The 13,498-nt window shown below is 36.9% G+C and overlaps 1 protein-coding gene and 1 long non-coding RNA gene across 4 annotated transcripts; one reads left to right on the top strand and one right to left on the bottom strand.

The window, feature by feature from the left end:
* The first annotated feature begins 2,860 nt into the window (after positions 1 to 2,860).
* Positions 2,861 to 4,229, top strand: LOC119765618. 2 transcript variants are annotated; one of them, XR_005276852.1, is made up of 2 exons: positions 2,861 to 4,118; positions 4,171 to 4,229. XR_005276852.1 is itself a non-coding variant. In XM_038249886.1 (2 exons), exon 2 carries the CDS (start codon positions 3,254 to 3,256, stop codon positions 4,004 to 4,006), a length of 753 nt encoding a protein of 250 aa, XP_038105814.1. In that variant the 5' UTR covers positions 2,861 to 3,036; positions 3,089 to 3,253; the 3' UTR covers positions 4,007 to 4,218. The 2 variants fall into 2 exon arrangements, 1 of the variants encoding a protein (XP_038105814.1); XM_038249886.1 differs by having other exon boundaries at positions 2,861 to 3,036; positions 3,089 to 4,218.
* A 3,116-nt stretch (positions 4,230 to 7,345) lies between these two features.
* On the bottom strand, positions 7,346 to 13,196 carry LOC119765621. Of its 2 annotated transcripts, none has more exons than XR_005276854.1 (3): positions 13,119 to 13,196; positions 12,713 to 13,065; positions 7,346 to 7,619 (listed from the first exon to the last, which is right to left on the bottom strand). It is a non-coding gene; the product is annotated as an uncharacterized LOC119765621 (long non-coding RNA). The 2 variants fall into 2 exon arrangements; XR_005276855.1 differs by having other exon boundaries at positions 12,713 to 13,030.
* Positions 13,197 to 13,498: the final 302 nt, after the last annotated feature.

Here is a 13,498-nt window from a genome sequence, read left to right as displayed (position 1 = left end):
CACCACCGGGCTTCAGCCAGGAGCCAAGACCAACCCAAGAACCAGCAGTTGAGGAAAATGGTAATGATCTTTACACCTCAACCGAACTCCTCAATATTTTCAAACAGATGTCCGCTGCACTGCGTGGATGCAAAACCAAGACCCAGCAGATTGAAGTGCTGACCTCGTTCGTCATCCAGTATGGATCGTAGGTCCCTCAAGCTGCTGAATTGGAACGCTTGCTCCATTAGGAGGAAGAATTTAGAGCTGGTGGATTTTCTTCGCGAGAAGGAGATCGACGTAGCTGCCATCACGGAAACTCATCTGAAGCCCGGTGAAAAAGTTTATCTGCAAAACTACAAGATCGCGACGCAGCTCGACAGGACCACCTCTGGAGGAGGAGGTGTGCTTGTCGCTGTTCATCGTGATCTCAAGCCACGCCGGCTGCCACACTTTAAGCTGGACATCATCGAGGCCGTTGGAGTGGAAATTCCCACTTCGGTTGGCCCAGTACTCTTCATTGCTGCATACTGCCCACGTCAGGTGAATTCCAGAGATGGTTCAGCAGCAAAACTGAAGAGCGATATCCAGAAGCTGACACGGCGGAGCGCAAAGTACATCATCGCTGGTGACCTCAACGCGAAGCATGAAGTTTGGGGCAACAGCAGGAGGAATCGGAACGGAGTGATTCTGCACAACGATCTGCAAAACGGATACTACAACGTTGTGAGTCCGGATCGTCCAACGAGGGTGGCTCGGTCTGGGAATCACTCAATCATCGACTTCTTCATTACCAATATGGCTGAGAACGTGGCTCATCCTGAGGTGTTTGAAGAGTTGAGTTCTGATCACTATCCGGTGGTTGTGGAGGTTGGAGCTTCCGTTACTCCGCAGCGGCAACCAACCCGGAAAGATTACCACAACGTTGACTGGCAGCAGTTTCAGCAAGTGGTCGACAGCAACATCGACTATGATCAACACCCGGAAACTTCTGCTGATATTGATCGTTCGCTGGAGGTGATCCAGCAGGCTATCAACCAAGCAGAGGCTGCCAACGTTCGGGAGGTTCCTGTTAATTTTAAGGTAACTGATATTGACGTAGATACTAAACACTTGATTAGACTTAGGAATGTTTATAGGAGACAATATCAACGGACTGGGGACTATGACAAAAGATTTCAGTTAACAATTTGAACAAAATCATACAAGACCGACTTGACAATATCAGAAATCAAGAATTTTCAAAACATGTAAGCCAGCTTGGGAATTATTCAAAACCATTTTGGAAACTTTCAAAAGTTCTTAAAAACAAACCAAAGCCTATTCCTCCTCTTATTGTTGAGGATTCTCCTTTGATTACATCCGAGGAAAAGGCAAATGCACTTGGGCTTCATTTTGTTAGTTCACATAATCTTGGCGCTTCCATGACCAGCCGTAAAGAAACATCAGTTGCCAATAGTATTTCAACAATCAATGACTCTACCTTTGAATTTCCTGCAGATTCCCATGTTTCTGGTGAGGAAGTCAAAGTTGCAGTTAAACAAATGAAAAATATGAAAGCTCCTGGCTTTGATAACATTTTAATCTAGTGTTGAAAAAACAGAGTGATCAGTTCTTTCAACATCTAGCCAATATTTTCAATAAATGTTTGCAACTTGGTTACTTCCCCACCAATTGGAAGCTGGGCAAAGTCATACCAATTTTGAAGCCTCAAAAGATCCAACATCGCCAACAAGTTATCGTCCCATTAGTCTTTTGAGTAGTCTGTCCAAACTCTTTGAGAAGGTCATCTATTCAAGGCTTTTGGATTTTACCAACGATAATAATATAATTTTGAATGAGCAGTTTGGCTTCCGAAAGGGACATAATACTGCTCATCAGCTTACGAGAGTAACTAAAATCATCAAGCAGAACAAGCTTGAGTCTAAATCAACTGCTATGGCTTTGTTGGATGTTGAGAAGGCTTTTGACAATGTTTGGCATGATGGTTTGATACATAAACTGTATTTATACGGTTTTCCAATGTATCTTATCAAAATTATCCAGCACTATCTTTCGGAGAGATCGTTCAAGGTTTTTCTGAATGGGATTGCTTCTGGATTATTCAACATTGATGCTGGGGTTCCCCAAGGAAGTATTCTTGGCCCACTTCTGTACAATATTTTTACATCTGATTTGCCTACTCTTCCTGGTAATGGTGTGTTGTCACTTTTTGCTGATGACACTGCCGTTATTTATAAGGGTAAAATAACCAGATATTTAGTTGGCCGTCTTCAGAAGGGTCTTGACGTTCTTTCCGAATACTTTGGCGACTGGAAAATTCGCATAAATGCAGCCAAAACTCAAACCATCATTTTTCCACTTTCCAAATCGGCCAGATTTGTCCCAAAGGATGATGTTTTGATTAAAATGAATGATGTTTCGATACCCTGGTCAAAGGAAGTTGTCTATTTAGGTCTCATACTTGACTCGAAACTATTGTTTCGGCAGCATGTAGATAAAATATTGAACAAGTGCAGCATTCTCATCAGGTGTTTGTATCCTTTAATTAACAGAAAATCAAAGCTATCTTTGAAAAATAAGCTAGCAGTTTACAAACAAATAATTTACCCCGTTATTGAGTATGCAGTACCTGTTTGGGAGTGTTGCGCTAGAACTCATAAATTGAAGCTCCAGCGTGTCCAAAACAAGGTACTCAAAATGGTTTTGAATGTTCCTGGCTGGACAAGATCAAGTGAGGTTCATGAATTAGCAGAAGTAAAAATGTTGGATCAGAAGATTCAAGAAAAATGTTTGAAATTCAGGGAAAAATGTGCTATATCTGAATACCCCTTGATTCAAGGATTGGTTTAGTTTATGGTAAGATTAAGTTAGTGTTGGCACCGGTGGCTTGTACACAAGACGTGCCCAACTTGCATTCAAGTTTTGGCCTGGCAGAATTCTGACAGGGCAAAGTGACACATTTAAACTTCAAACAGAAACCAAAACAAACATTAGCTAGAGAAAACTAATCCCAGTCAGGTGCAGTTACTAGGTTCTGGATTTAAACTATTAATTGTAAGTTATTTTTGCTTAATTTTGAATTATTTCTAATAAAAATCATTTGCAGTTTGAGCTGCAGTAATGCTGCTCCAAAAATGTAGTTTGGTCTAAATTACGTCCGAACAAACTCAAAAATTAATAAGAGAACGGATCTAACCTCAATGCAGTGACTGGCATAATTCGGCAAGATCCATTCTGTTGCAAAGGTGCTACGATTACCACAACGGGCAGGATGGTGAAGGTCAAAATAGGAGCCCGTGTGTTTGACACCCAAGGCGAGGAAGATCAAGATCGTTGGTTGTTGCTCGTCGATTATGGGGTTGAACGTCGGCAAGATGCGACCGCGGAAAGCTGTTCCGCGGAGGAGTTGCCAGATCAAGCTCAAGACAAGATTGTACGTGAAGGACCTTCAACGATGGACCCTATTCGGAGGGCCATAAGGGAAGAGTATGACCGACGGAAGAAGGAGCTGGATCTGGAATTTTCGGTGAAAGCGGATGAACTCAAAAGGGAGTTCGATTTCCGCAGGAGAATGATCATCGAAGCCCATCTACGAGAAAAAGAAGAGGACTTCGAAGAGTTGAACGCGTTGGACGAGTGTGAGACGACTAACGAAGACTACTCGGAAGAAGAAAGAAGTTATTGTGTCAAGGTTTGCGGTGCAGTAGACTTCGTAATGCGTCCAGGCCAAAACGGGCTGGGCAAACGGCAGCCGTTTGTAGTGAAGAACATTGATTCGCAGAAAAAAAATCTTTTAGATGCTGAAATTTGTGCAACTCGTCAACGTCTCAGTAGCAGACTAAATGCAAAACTGAGACGTTGGATTGGCAGCCGCAAACGTGTCAGGAAGAAAATATTGAAAGTGTTAGTGGTAAATCCGGTTCAGATTTTTCACCGGATGTTACGGGCTGGGGTGTTGGCACCGGTGGCTTGTACACAAGACGTGCCCAACTTGCATTCAAGTTTTGGCCTGGCAGAATTCTGACAGGGCAAAGTGACACATTTAAACTTCAAACAGAAACCAAAACAAACATTAGCTAGAGAAAACTAATCCCAGTCAGGTGCAGTTACTAGGTTCTGGATTTAAACTATTAATTGTAAGTTATTTTTGCTTAATTTTGAATTATTTCTAATAAAAATCATTTGCAGTTTGAGCTGCAGTAATGCTGCTCCAAAAATGTAGTTTGGTCTAAATTACGTCCGAACAGTTAGTTTTAGGTTAGGTTATGTTTTCTTAAATTTTTTTTTCCTCATTGTACCTAGTGTTACAAAAATGATAAATCATATACTTTTAAAGTTAAGAAAATGAACAGTGTTTAAATCACGAAAAGCAAATTAAAGCTGAAGAGCCACAGCTGACCACTTATTATGTAAACCAAATGTAATTATTATAAGAAAGATTCAATAAAGTATATTAATTAAAAAAAAATTAATTAATTTGTGCTTCTTTTTCTGTCGGAAAGTTCCGGCCGGAGTGGGCGAGTGGCCAAATTATAGTTTCTTATGTTCCAGATATTCAGAATTCGGTCTTCGTGGCGGTGGAGGAGGAGGACGAGACGCATGAATCCGGCAGGCCAGGTCTTCGTGGCGGAAGACGGGACCGGAAGGAACCGAGCTTATGGAGGATATGGTTCATTCCAAAGGAGGAGGAGGATGAAACACCGAGTGTCAAAAGTTCTACCCAAGGTAAGAGAAAAAGGGGTATAGAAAAAATCATTTCGTGGCGGTGTTTCTGATCCACCGGAAGTTTTAATCAATAGAAATGTTGCTTCAAGTCATTGAAATGGTGGAAGAGGCGCATTTCAAAGTATCGGGAGTGAGCTTGGAAGACGGAAAGTATTAGGGCTAATATTGGGTGTTATTATTACTGGACTTCAGAATTGTATAATAAAAAACTCTAACATAAGTGCTCCGCCAGGAATATCTTGATGATGAGCTTCAACATTTGAAAACTACCAACATCCTGAATAATATTGTACAGATTTTTTTTATTTTTTTTATATTTTTTTACTTAAAAAAATAAAAATAATTTAAATAAAAAAGGTTGAAAACAAAGCAGATTACAAAAAATAAGTATTTCATTAAAAGGTTTGCAGAAATCTAAAATTCTAAAATTCTAAAATTCTGAAAATCCTAAAATTCTAAAATTCTAAAATTCTAAAATTCTAAAATTCTAAAATTCTAAAATTCTAAAATTCTAAAATTCTAAAATTCTGAAATTCTAAAATTCTAAAATTCTAAAATTCTAAAATTCTAAAATTCTGAAATTCTAAAATTCTAAAATTCCAAAATTCCAAAACTCCAAAATTTCAAAATACTTAAATTTACAAATTCTCAAGTTCTAAAATTCTATTTTTTTTTTATTTCAGAATCTTTTAGAATTTTAGGATTTAATTTTTTTTTTGAATTTTTGGAATTTTAGGATTTTAAAATTTTAGAATTAAAGCTTTATAGAATTTAAGAATTCTATTTCATAATTTTAAAGTTCTTAAACTCTAAATTCTGAAAATTTTAATTTTTATGATTTTGAAATACTTAGGTTCTACAATTTTTAATCTCTTAAATTTTTATATTGTATTACACTCAGCCCCGGTGGTTGGTCACTTTTTCTTTTGTAAAATGGGTGTCAAACTAAAAAGTGACCCCTTTCGTTTGACAACAGTTGGTGTCAAGCCATCGGGTTTTGAGTGTATTCTTGTAATTCTTGATATTTGTAAATTTCAAGAATATCAAAGAATAAATTTCATTTTTAAATTATTCAGATATTTTAAATTTTTACGATTAATTTAAACATTCGAACATTTTAAAATTGTTTAAAGTCTTTTAAGTTCTTAGCTTCCTCAAAGCATGGACTTTGGGGTCTTCAGAAACACAGGCACTTTAAATTAAAAAAAAATCAAAAATATTTAAACAGGTCCAGATGGGTTTTCTCCATAAAACTTTGGAGAAAAACCATGCGTTGATGTTGATTTTTAATTTAGAAATTTAAAATGTTAGAATTTTTGGTTGTCTTAAACTTTCTTTTATCTTTATCTCTGTTAAGAAAAACAATTTATATGTCTTAATTAACTACTCTTTTAATTTATTTATTTTTTCAAAATTTTACATTGAGAGTTAAATTTTTGAATATTCCTTAATTATTTATGAATGAATTTTAACAGATTTTTTGAATATGATATCTGTCCTGAGATTACCTTTGTTTCAACAACAGAACTCAAGATATGATTTGGATATGAATTCAGCCGAATGACGTTATCTTTTTTCAGGTAACCAAAAATATTCCAATCTGATCCTGCTAACAACCCAGCGTCTTCGTGTTGTCCCACGCAGTTAGTTGAACGGAAGCTGTAACGACCGCAAAAACACTTGCTCCGGAAGTGCGTAAACCGACGTTGTCCCGTACTCCGGTGGCCATCAATCCATGGGACATAAACTGTGGCGCCGCACCCCGCCGTATCTGTGACTAGTCGAGGAGCAATAGTCCATCTTGATCAAGATGCTGCCTCGCACGCTGGCGTCGGCTCGAAAAGATGGCTGGCAAATTCCGGACCCGGAAGACAACGCCAAAAACTTCCGGCCAAGATGAAAGACCAACCGGAAGACAACGCCAAAAACTACGTGGAGGTCACGACACACAATGAATGTATTTTAAATCGAGTGAAAAAGTACAATGTACAGTAAAAATAGATCTAAAAATAAATAAAAATAAAAACAACATCAATTTTTTACTGCAGCATAACCTAAAAACCCGACATCACACGACAAGGCACGACATTCTAAATAACAAAACCGTGCGACGTCGGTTGAATGTCGTACGACAATGTCGTACAATTTCGATCATCGATCGCACGACAAATGCGACATTTTGGTGCAAAAACGTATGACATTCGCGCGAAAGTCGCACGACATTGTCGTGCGACGTCGTACGGTTGCACGGACGACAAACGACGGACGTCTGACGGACTTTTCAGTCAGGGATAGAGAAACATGGTCAAACCCTGACTGAAAAGTCCGTCGGACGTCCGTCGTTTGTCGTCCGTGCAATCATACGACGTCGCACGACAATGTCGTGCGACATTCGCACGAATGTCATACGTTTTTGCACCAAAATGTCGTATTTGTCGTGCGATCGATCATCGAAATTGTTCGACATTGTCGTACGACATTCGACCGACGTCGCACGGTTTTGTTATTTAGGTTGTCGTGCCTTTGTCGTGTGCTGTTTTTTCGGGTTTTTAGGTTATGTGGCAGTAAAATTTTTTTTTTTATTTTAAAATTATGTATATGTATATGTATATATTATATATATGTATTTTTTCTGTAAATTAATCTTTTTCACTCGATTTCACAAAAATTCATTAATTTTACTTGTTGTGTGTCGCGATCTTCACGTGGTTTTTGGCGTTGTCTTCCAGTTGGCCTTTCAGTTCATCTCGTCGCCTTGGCATCCCACGAACGGATGGCCACCGGAGTCCGGACAAGGTCGGTTTACGCACTTCCGGTGCAAGTGTTTTTGCGATCGTTACAGCCTCCGTTCCGTGGGACAACACGAAAATGCTGGGTTGTCAGCAGGATTCGATTGGAATATTTTTGGTTACCTGAAAAAAGATTACGTCATTCGGCTAAATCATCCAAAATATAACTAGAAATGTAAAATTTAACTTTCAATGTAAAATTTAAAAAAAAGTAGTCTCTAAACTTGTAAATTTTTGGGGAAAAAAGACAAAAAAATGTTTAGCACAACATAATATTTCATTTAAACATTTTACATTTCAGATAAAAAATCAAAATCAACGCATGTTGATTTTTTATCCAAAATTTGTATGGAGAATTTGGTTTATTTTTTAAATTTAAAGTGCATGTGTTTCTTGGGACTCTGAAGTCCATGCTTTAAAGAAGCAATGAACTTTAAAGTTTTTGAACAATTATGATATGCTCGAATGTTAGAATCGTTAAAATCTAAAATATCGGAATAATTTTAAAATAAAAATAAAATCTTTGATATTTTTAAAAACAGTTTTGAAAATATCAAGAATTTTAAGAATAATACAATTTGAAAATTTAAGAGTTCATGATTTGTAGAACCTCAATATTTTAAAATTGTAACAATTTTATAATTTTACAATTTTATAATTTTATAATTTTATAATTTTATAATTTTATAATTTTATAATTTTATAATTTTATAATTTTATAATTTTATAATTTTATAATTTTATAATTTTATAATTTTATAATTTTATAATTTTATAATTTTATAATTTTATAATTTTATAATTTTATAATTTTATAATTTGATAATTTTATAATTTTATAATTTTATAATTTTATAATTTTATAATTTTATAATTTTATAATTTTATAATTTTATAATTTTATAATTTTATAATTTTATAATTTATAATTTTATAATTTTATAATTTTATAATTTTATAATTTTATAATTTTATAATTTTATAATTTTATAATTTTATAATTTTATAATTTTATAATTTTAGTGTGCGTGATTAGTGCGCTGACCACGCGGACGCGCTGTCTTGTTTTTGCATGCTCATTTTCATTTCTTTTATGTCGCTGTTTGTGTGCTTGGGTGAGTGGTTGTTATAATTAAATAATGGCATCATTAGTGCGCTGACCACGCGGACGCGCTGTCTTGTTTTTGCATGCTCATTTTTATTTCTTTTATGTCGCTGTTTGTGTGCTTGGGTGAGTGGTTGTTATAATTAAATAATGGCATCATTAGTGCGCTGACCACGGGGACGCGCTGTCTTGTTTTTGCATGCTCATTTTCATTTCTTTTATGTCGCTATTTGTGTGCTTGGGTGAGTGGTTGTTATAATTAAATAATGGCATCATTAGTGCGCTGACCACGCGGACGCGCTGTCTTGTTTTTGCATGCTCATTTTTATTTCTTTTATGTCGCTATTTGTGTGCTTGGGTGAGTGGTTGTTATAATTAAATAACGGCATCATTAGTGCGCTGACCACGGGGACGCGCTGTCTTGTTTTTGCATGCTCATTTTCATTTCTTTTATGTCGCTATTTGTGTGCTTGGGTGAGTGGTTGTTATAATTAAATAATGGCATCATTAGTGCGCTGACCACGCTGATCATTTTCATTTCTTTTATGTCGCTGTTTGTGTGCTTGGGTGAGTGGTTGTTATAATTAAATAATGGCATCATTAGTGCGCTGACCACGCGGACGCGCTGTCTTGTTTTTGCATGCTCATTTTCATTTCTTTTATGTCGCTGTTTGTGTGCTTGGGTGAGTGGTTGTTATAATTAAATAATGGCATCATTAGTGCGCTGACCACGCGGACGCGCTGTCTTGTTTTGCATGCTCATTTTCATTTCTTTTATGTCGCTGTTTGTGTGGTTGGGTGAGTGGTTGTTATAATTAAATAATGGCATCATTAGTGCGCTGACCACGCGGACGCGCTGTCTTGTTTTTGCATGCTCATTTTTATTTCTTTTATGTCGCTATTTGTGTGCTTGGGTGAGTGGTTGTTATAATTAAATAATGGCATCATTAGTGCGCTGACCACGCTGATCATTTTCATTTCTTTTATGTCGCTGTTTGTGTGCTTGGGTGAGTGGTTGTTATAATTAAATAATGGCATCATTAGTGCGCTGACCACGCGGACGCGCTGTCTTGTTTTTGCATGCTCATTTTCATTTCTTTTATGTCGCTGTTTGTGTGCTTGGGTGAGTGGTTGTTATAATTAAATAATGGCATCATTAGTGCGCTGACCACGCGGACGCGCTGTCTTGTTTTTGCATGCTCATTTTCATTTCTTTTATGTCGCTGTTTGTGTGGTTGGGTGAGTGGTTGTTATAATTAAATAATGGCATCATTAGTGCGCTGACCACGCGGACGCGCTGTCTTGTTTTTGCATGCTCATTTTCATTTCTTTTATGTCGCTGTTTGTGTGCTTGGGTGAGTGGTTGTTATAATTAAATAATGGCATCATTAGTGCGCTGACCACGCGGACGCGCTGTCTTGTTTTTGCATGCTCATTTTCATTTCTTTTATGTCGCTGTTTGTGTGGTTGGGTGAGTGGTTGTTATAATTAAATAATGGCATCATTAGTGCGCTGACCACGCGGACGCGCTGTCTTGTTTTTGCATGCTCATTTTTATTTCTTTTATGTCGCTATTTGTGTGCTTGGGTGAGTGGTTGTTATAATTAAATAATGGCATCATTAGTGCGCTGACCACGCTGATCATTTTCATTTCTTTTATGTCGCTGTTTGTGTGCTTGGGTGAGTGGTTGTTATAATTAAATAATGGCGTCATTAGTGCGCTGACCACGCGGACGCGCTGTCTTGTTTTTGCATGCTCATTTTCATTTCTTTTATGTCGCTGTTTGTGTGCTTGGGTGAGTGGTTGTTATAATTAAATAATGGCATCATTAGTGCGCTGACCACGCGGACGCGCTGTCTTGTTTTTGCATGCTCATTTTCATTTCTTTTATGTCGCTATTTGTGTGCTTGGGTGAGTGGTTGTTATAATTAAATAATGGCATCATTAGTGCGCTGACCACGCGGACGCGCTGTCTTGTTTTTGCATGCTCATTTTCATTTCTTTTATGTCGCTGTTTGTGTGCTTGGGTGAGTGGTTGTTATAATTAAATAATGGCATCATTAGTGCGCTGACCACGCTGATCATTTTCATTTCTTTTATGTCGCTGTTTGTGTGCTTGGGTGAGTGGTTGTTATAATTAAATAATGGCATCATTAGTGCGCTGACCACGCGGACGCGCTGTCTTGTTTTTGCATGCTCATTTTCATTTCTTTTATGTCGCTGTTTGTGTGCTTGGGTGAGTGGTTGTTATAATTAAATAATGGCATCATTAGTGCGCTGACCACGCGGACGCGCTGTCTTGTTTTTGCATGCTCATTTTTATTTCTTTTATGTCGCTATTTGTGTGCTTGGGTGAGTGGTTGTTATAATTAAATAATGGCATCATTAGTGCGCTGACCACGCTGATCATTTTCATTTCTTTTATGTCGCTGTTTGTGTGCTTGGGTGAGTGGTTATTATAATTAAATAATGGCATCATTAGTGCGCTGACCACGCGGACGCGCTGTCCTGTTTTGCATGCTCATTTTCATTTCTTTTATGTCGCTGTTTGTGTGCATGGGGTGATTGGTTATTATAACTTATTGGACATCATTAGTGCAGTGCTTCAGGGGACGCGCAGTCCTGTTCTTATCGCGATAATTTTCATCGTAAATGATCGTAAAAATTTATTCAACTCGCATCGATCGATTTTATGAAGAGTAAAGCGTCATTTATTTACTATTTTTGAAATTTGCTCGCGTTATCTAAATTGTAAAAATATACTGATAAGTCCAGCCCATAGCACTACTGCTCGGCTGGCACGCGTTCGATAAAAAAACTTTTTAAATGATCAATTATCTATCTTTCCGCAGCCGGCTGCCTAAGATTTAAAATTTTCAACCGATAAACAAAATGCTCATGGTCACATCACTGCCACTCGTGAATCCTGACCTCATACCCATCTACTAACCCCTCAAAACTCATGTGATACTTTGTCGGAGATGCAGTCGATTGGGCGGTCTCTATCACTCAAGTATCGGACTAACATTCCCATCCACTTCCCCGTGACCCTACCACTGGTCGTGGCCGGCGCCGGTATTGATCAGCATGATAGGGGCCTTTGAGAAGTTGCGAAGCGAGGAAAGATAGCTCCCACTTATCTTCCACGGCTCGTTGATGTAACTTCTGGAGGTCCTGGTCAATAACGGAGTAGCAACTGCGGGTGGGCACCTATGCTTATGCTTATGCTTATGCTTAATTTTATAATTTTATAATTTTATAATTTTATAATTTCATAATTTTATAATTTTATAATTTTATAATTTTATAATTTTATAATTTTATAATTAATTTTATAATTTTATAATTTTATAATTTTATAATTTTATAATTTTATAATTTTATACTTTTATAATTTTATAATTTTATAATTTTATAATTTTATAATTTTATAATTTTATAATTTTATAATTTTATAATTTTATAATTTTATAATTTTATAATTTTATAATTTTATAATTTTATAATTTTATAATTTTATAATTTTATAATTTTATAATTTTATAATTTTATAATTTTATAATTTTATAATTTTATAATTTTATAATTTTATAATTTTATAATTTTATAATTTTATAATTTTATAATTTTATAATTTTATAATTTTATAATTTTATAATTTTATAATTTTCAATCGTTTGGTAGTGTGTGTGAACTCCGTGTAAAAGGGGTGTCAAACTAAAAAGTTACCCCGTTCGTTTGACAACAGTTGGTGTCAAACCATCGGGGTTTGAGTGTATTGTTAAAAGATAACCATAGAAATAAATAGAATTGAATTGAATAGACACAATTTTATAATTTTAATATATTTTTTCATATTTTTGAACGAAACTATACCTTTTAATAGATTTTTTTTATATTTATGTGAATCTTAGAAAATTGGAATTGTGGAATTGAAAAGATTCAGGAAAGATTGGTATGAAAAATAGAATTTTATTGTTTAGAATTTGTGATGGTTTCAGGTTTTTAATTCTCCAGTCCCTCCCACGCACACTTTCATCGTCCTCATTTATTTTCCGTCGTCCAAATGGGATGCAAAACCCCCTCTATCGTTTCAAAAACACAACTCACCGTATAAAAACCTCCGGCGGATCAGAAACGCCGTCTTCCTCCACCTTTCTTTTCACACGGAACATTGTACACCTCCCCAAGACTTGACGGGAAGGGGAATGGTCTTTCTCCCTCCTTCTGTTCCATTGGGGGAAACATCCATTACTTGCCGTTTCATTGTCCTCCTCCTTGGGTATGGCACGCACCGCCACCTCCCGCGGAAAGTTAAACATCAATCCGCTTCCTCGATCGCAGACCGGGTGCTTCCCTTCCCGTCTTCCGGCATGGCCCGCCGGAGCAACGATGTGACCCGTTCTCCTCCTCCTCCTCCTCCTCCTCCTCCTCCTCCATCACGAAGGCCGAAATCAGGAAATCTGGAATATATTGCTATGATAAAGCCGCTCACAAAAAAAGCAACACAACTTACCAATCAACCGGCCAAAATCCACACTAACTTTCGGCAACGTAAACTGGTTCGATTCGGTACAAAGTTTCTCTGATTTGATCAAGTTCCCTGTTTGAAAAATGTCGCACGTCGTACGAGTTGTCGCACGGTTTTGATTTTACCGTTTCGATATCGATTGGTCGAAAGGACGACAAACGTACGACAAACACTTGACCTGCCCGACATTGTTTTTTCCATCGATTTACCTTCAATTCGACGTCGATTATCGTCGACGCAAACAGTTTGACAGTTCTCTTCAGTTGATCTTGTTCGGATTTGATTGCAACCGAGTCGAACCGAGTTGTTGGTTTTAGGCTTTGGGAGGATTTTGGACAGTTTAAAGGTAAGTTGTGTTCTAGGTT

The sequence above is a fragment of the Culex quinquefasciatus genome, chromosome 1 (genome assembly GCF_015732765.1).
Source record: "Culex quinquefasciatus strain JHB chromosome 1, VPISU_Cqui_1.0_pri_paternal, whole genome shotgun sequence".
Lineage (NCBI taxonomy): Eukaryota > Metazoa > Arthropoda > Insecta > Diptera > Culicidae > Culex > Culex quinquefasciatus.
The sequence above is the reverse complement of the archived record's forward strand: the minus strand, read 5'-3'. Positions and strand labels throughout refer to the sequence as shown.

Coding starts and splice junctions, on each gene's coding strand:
- LOC119765618 (XM_038249886.1), top strand. CDS start 3,254: ATGGTGAAGGTCAAAATAGGAGCCCGTGTGTTTGACACCCAAGGCGAG.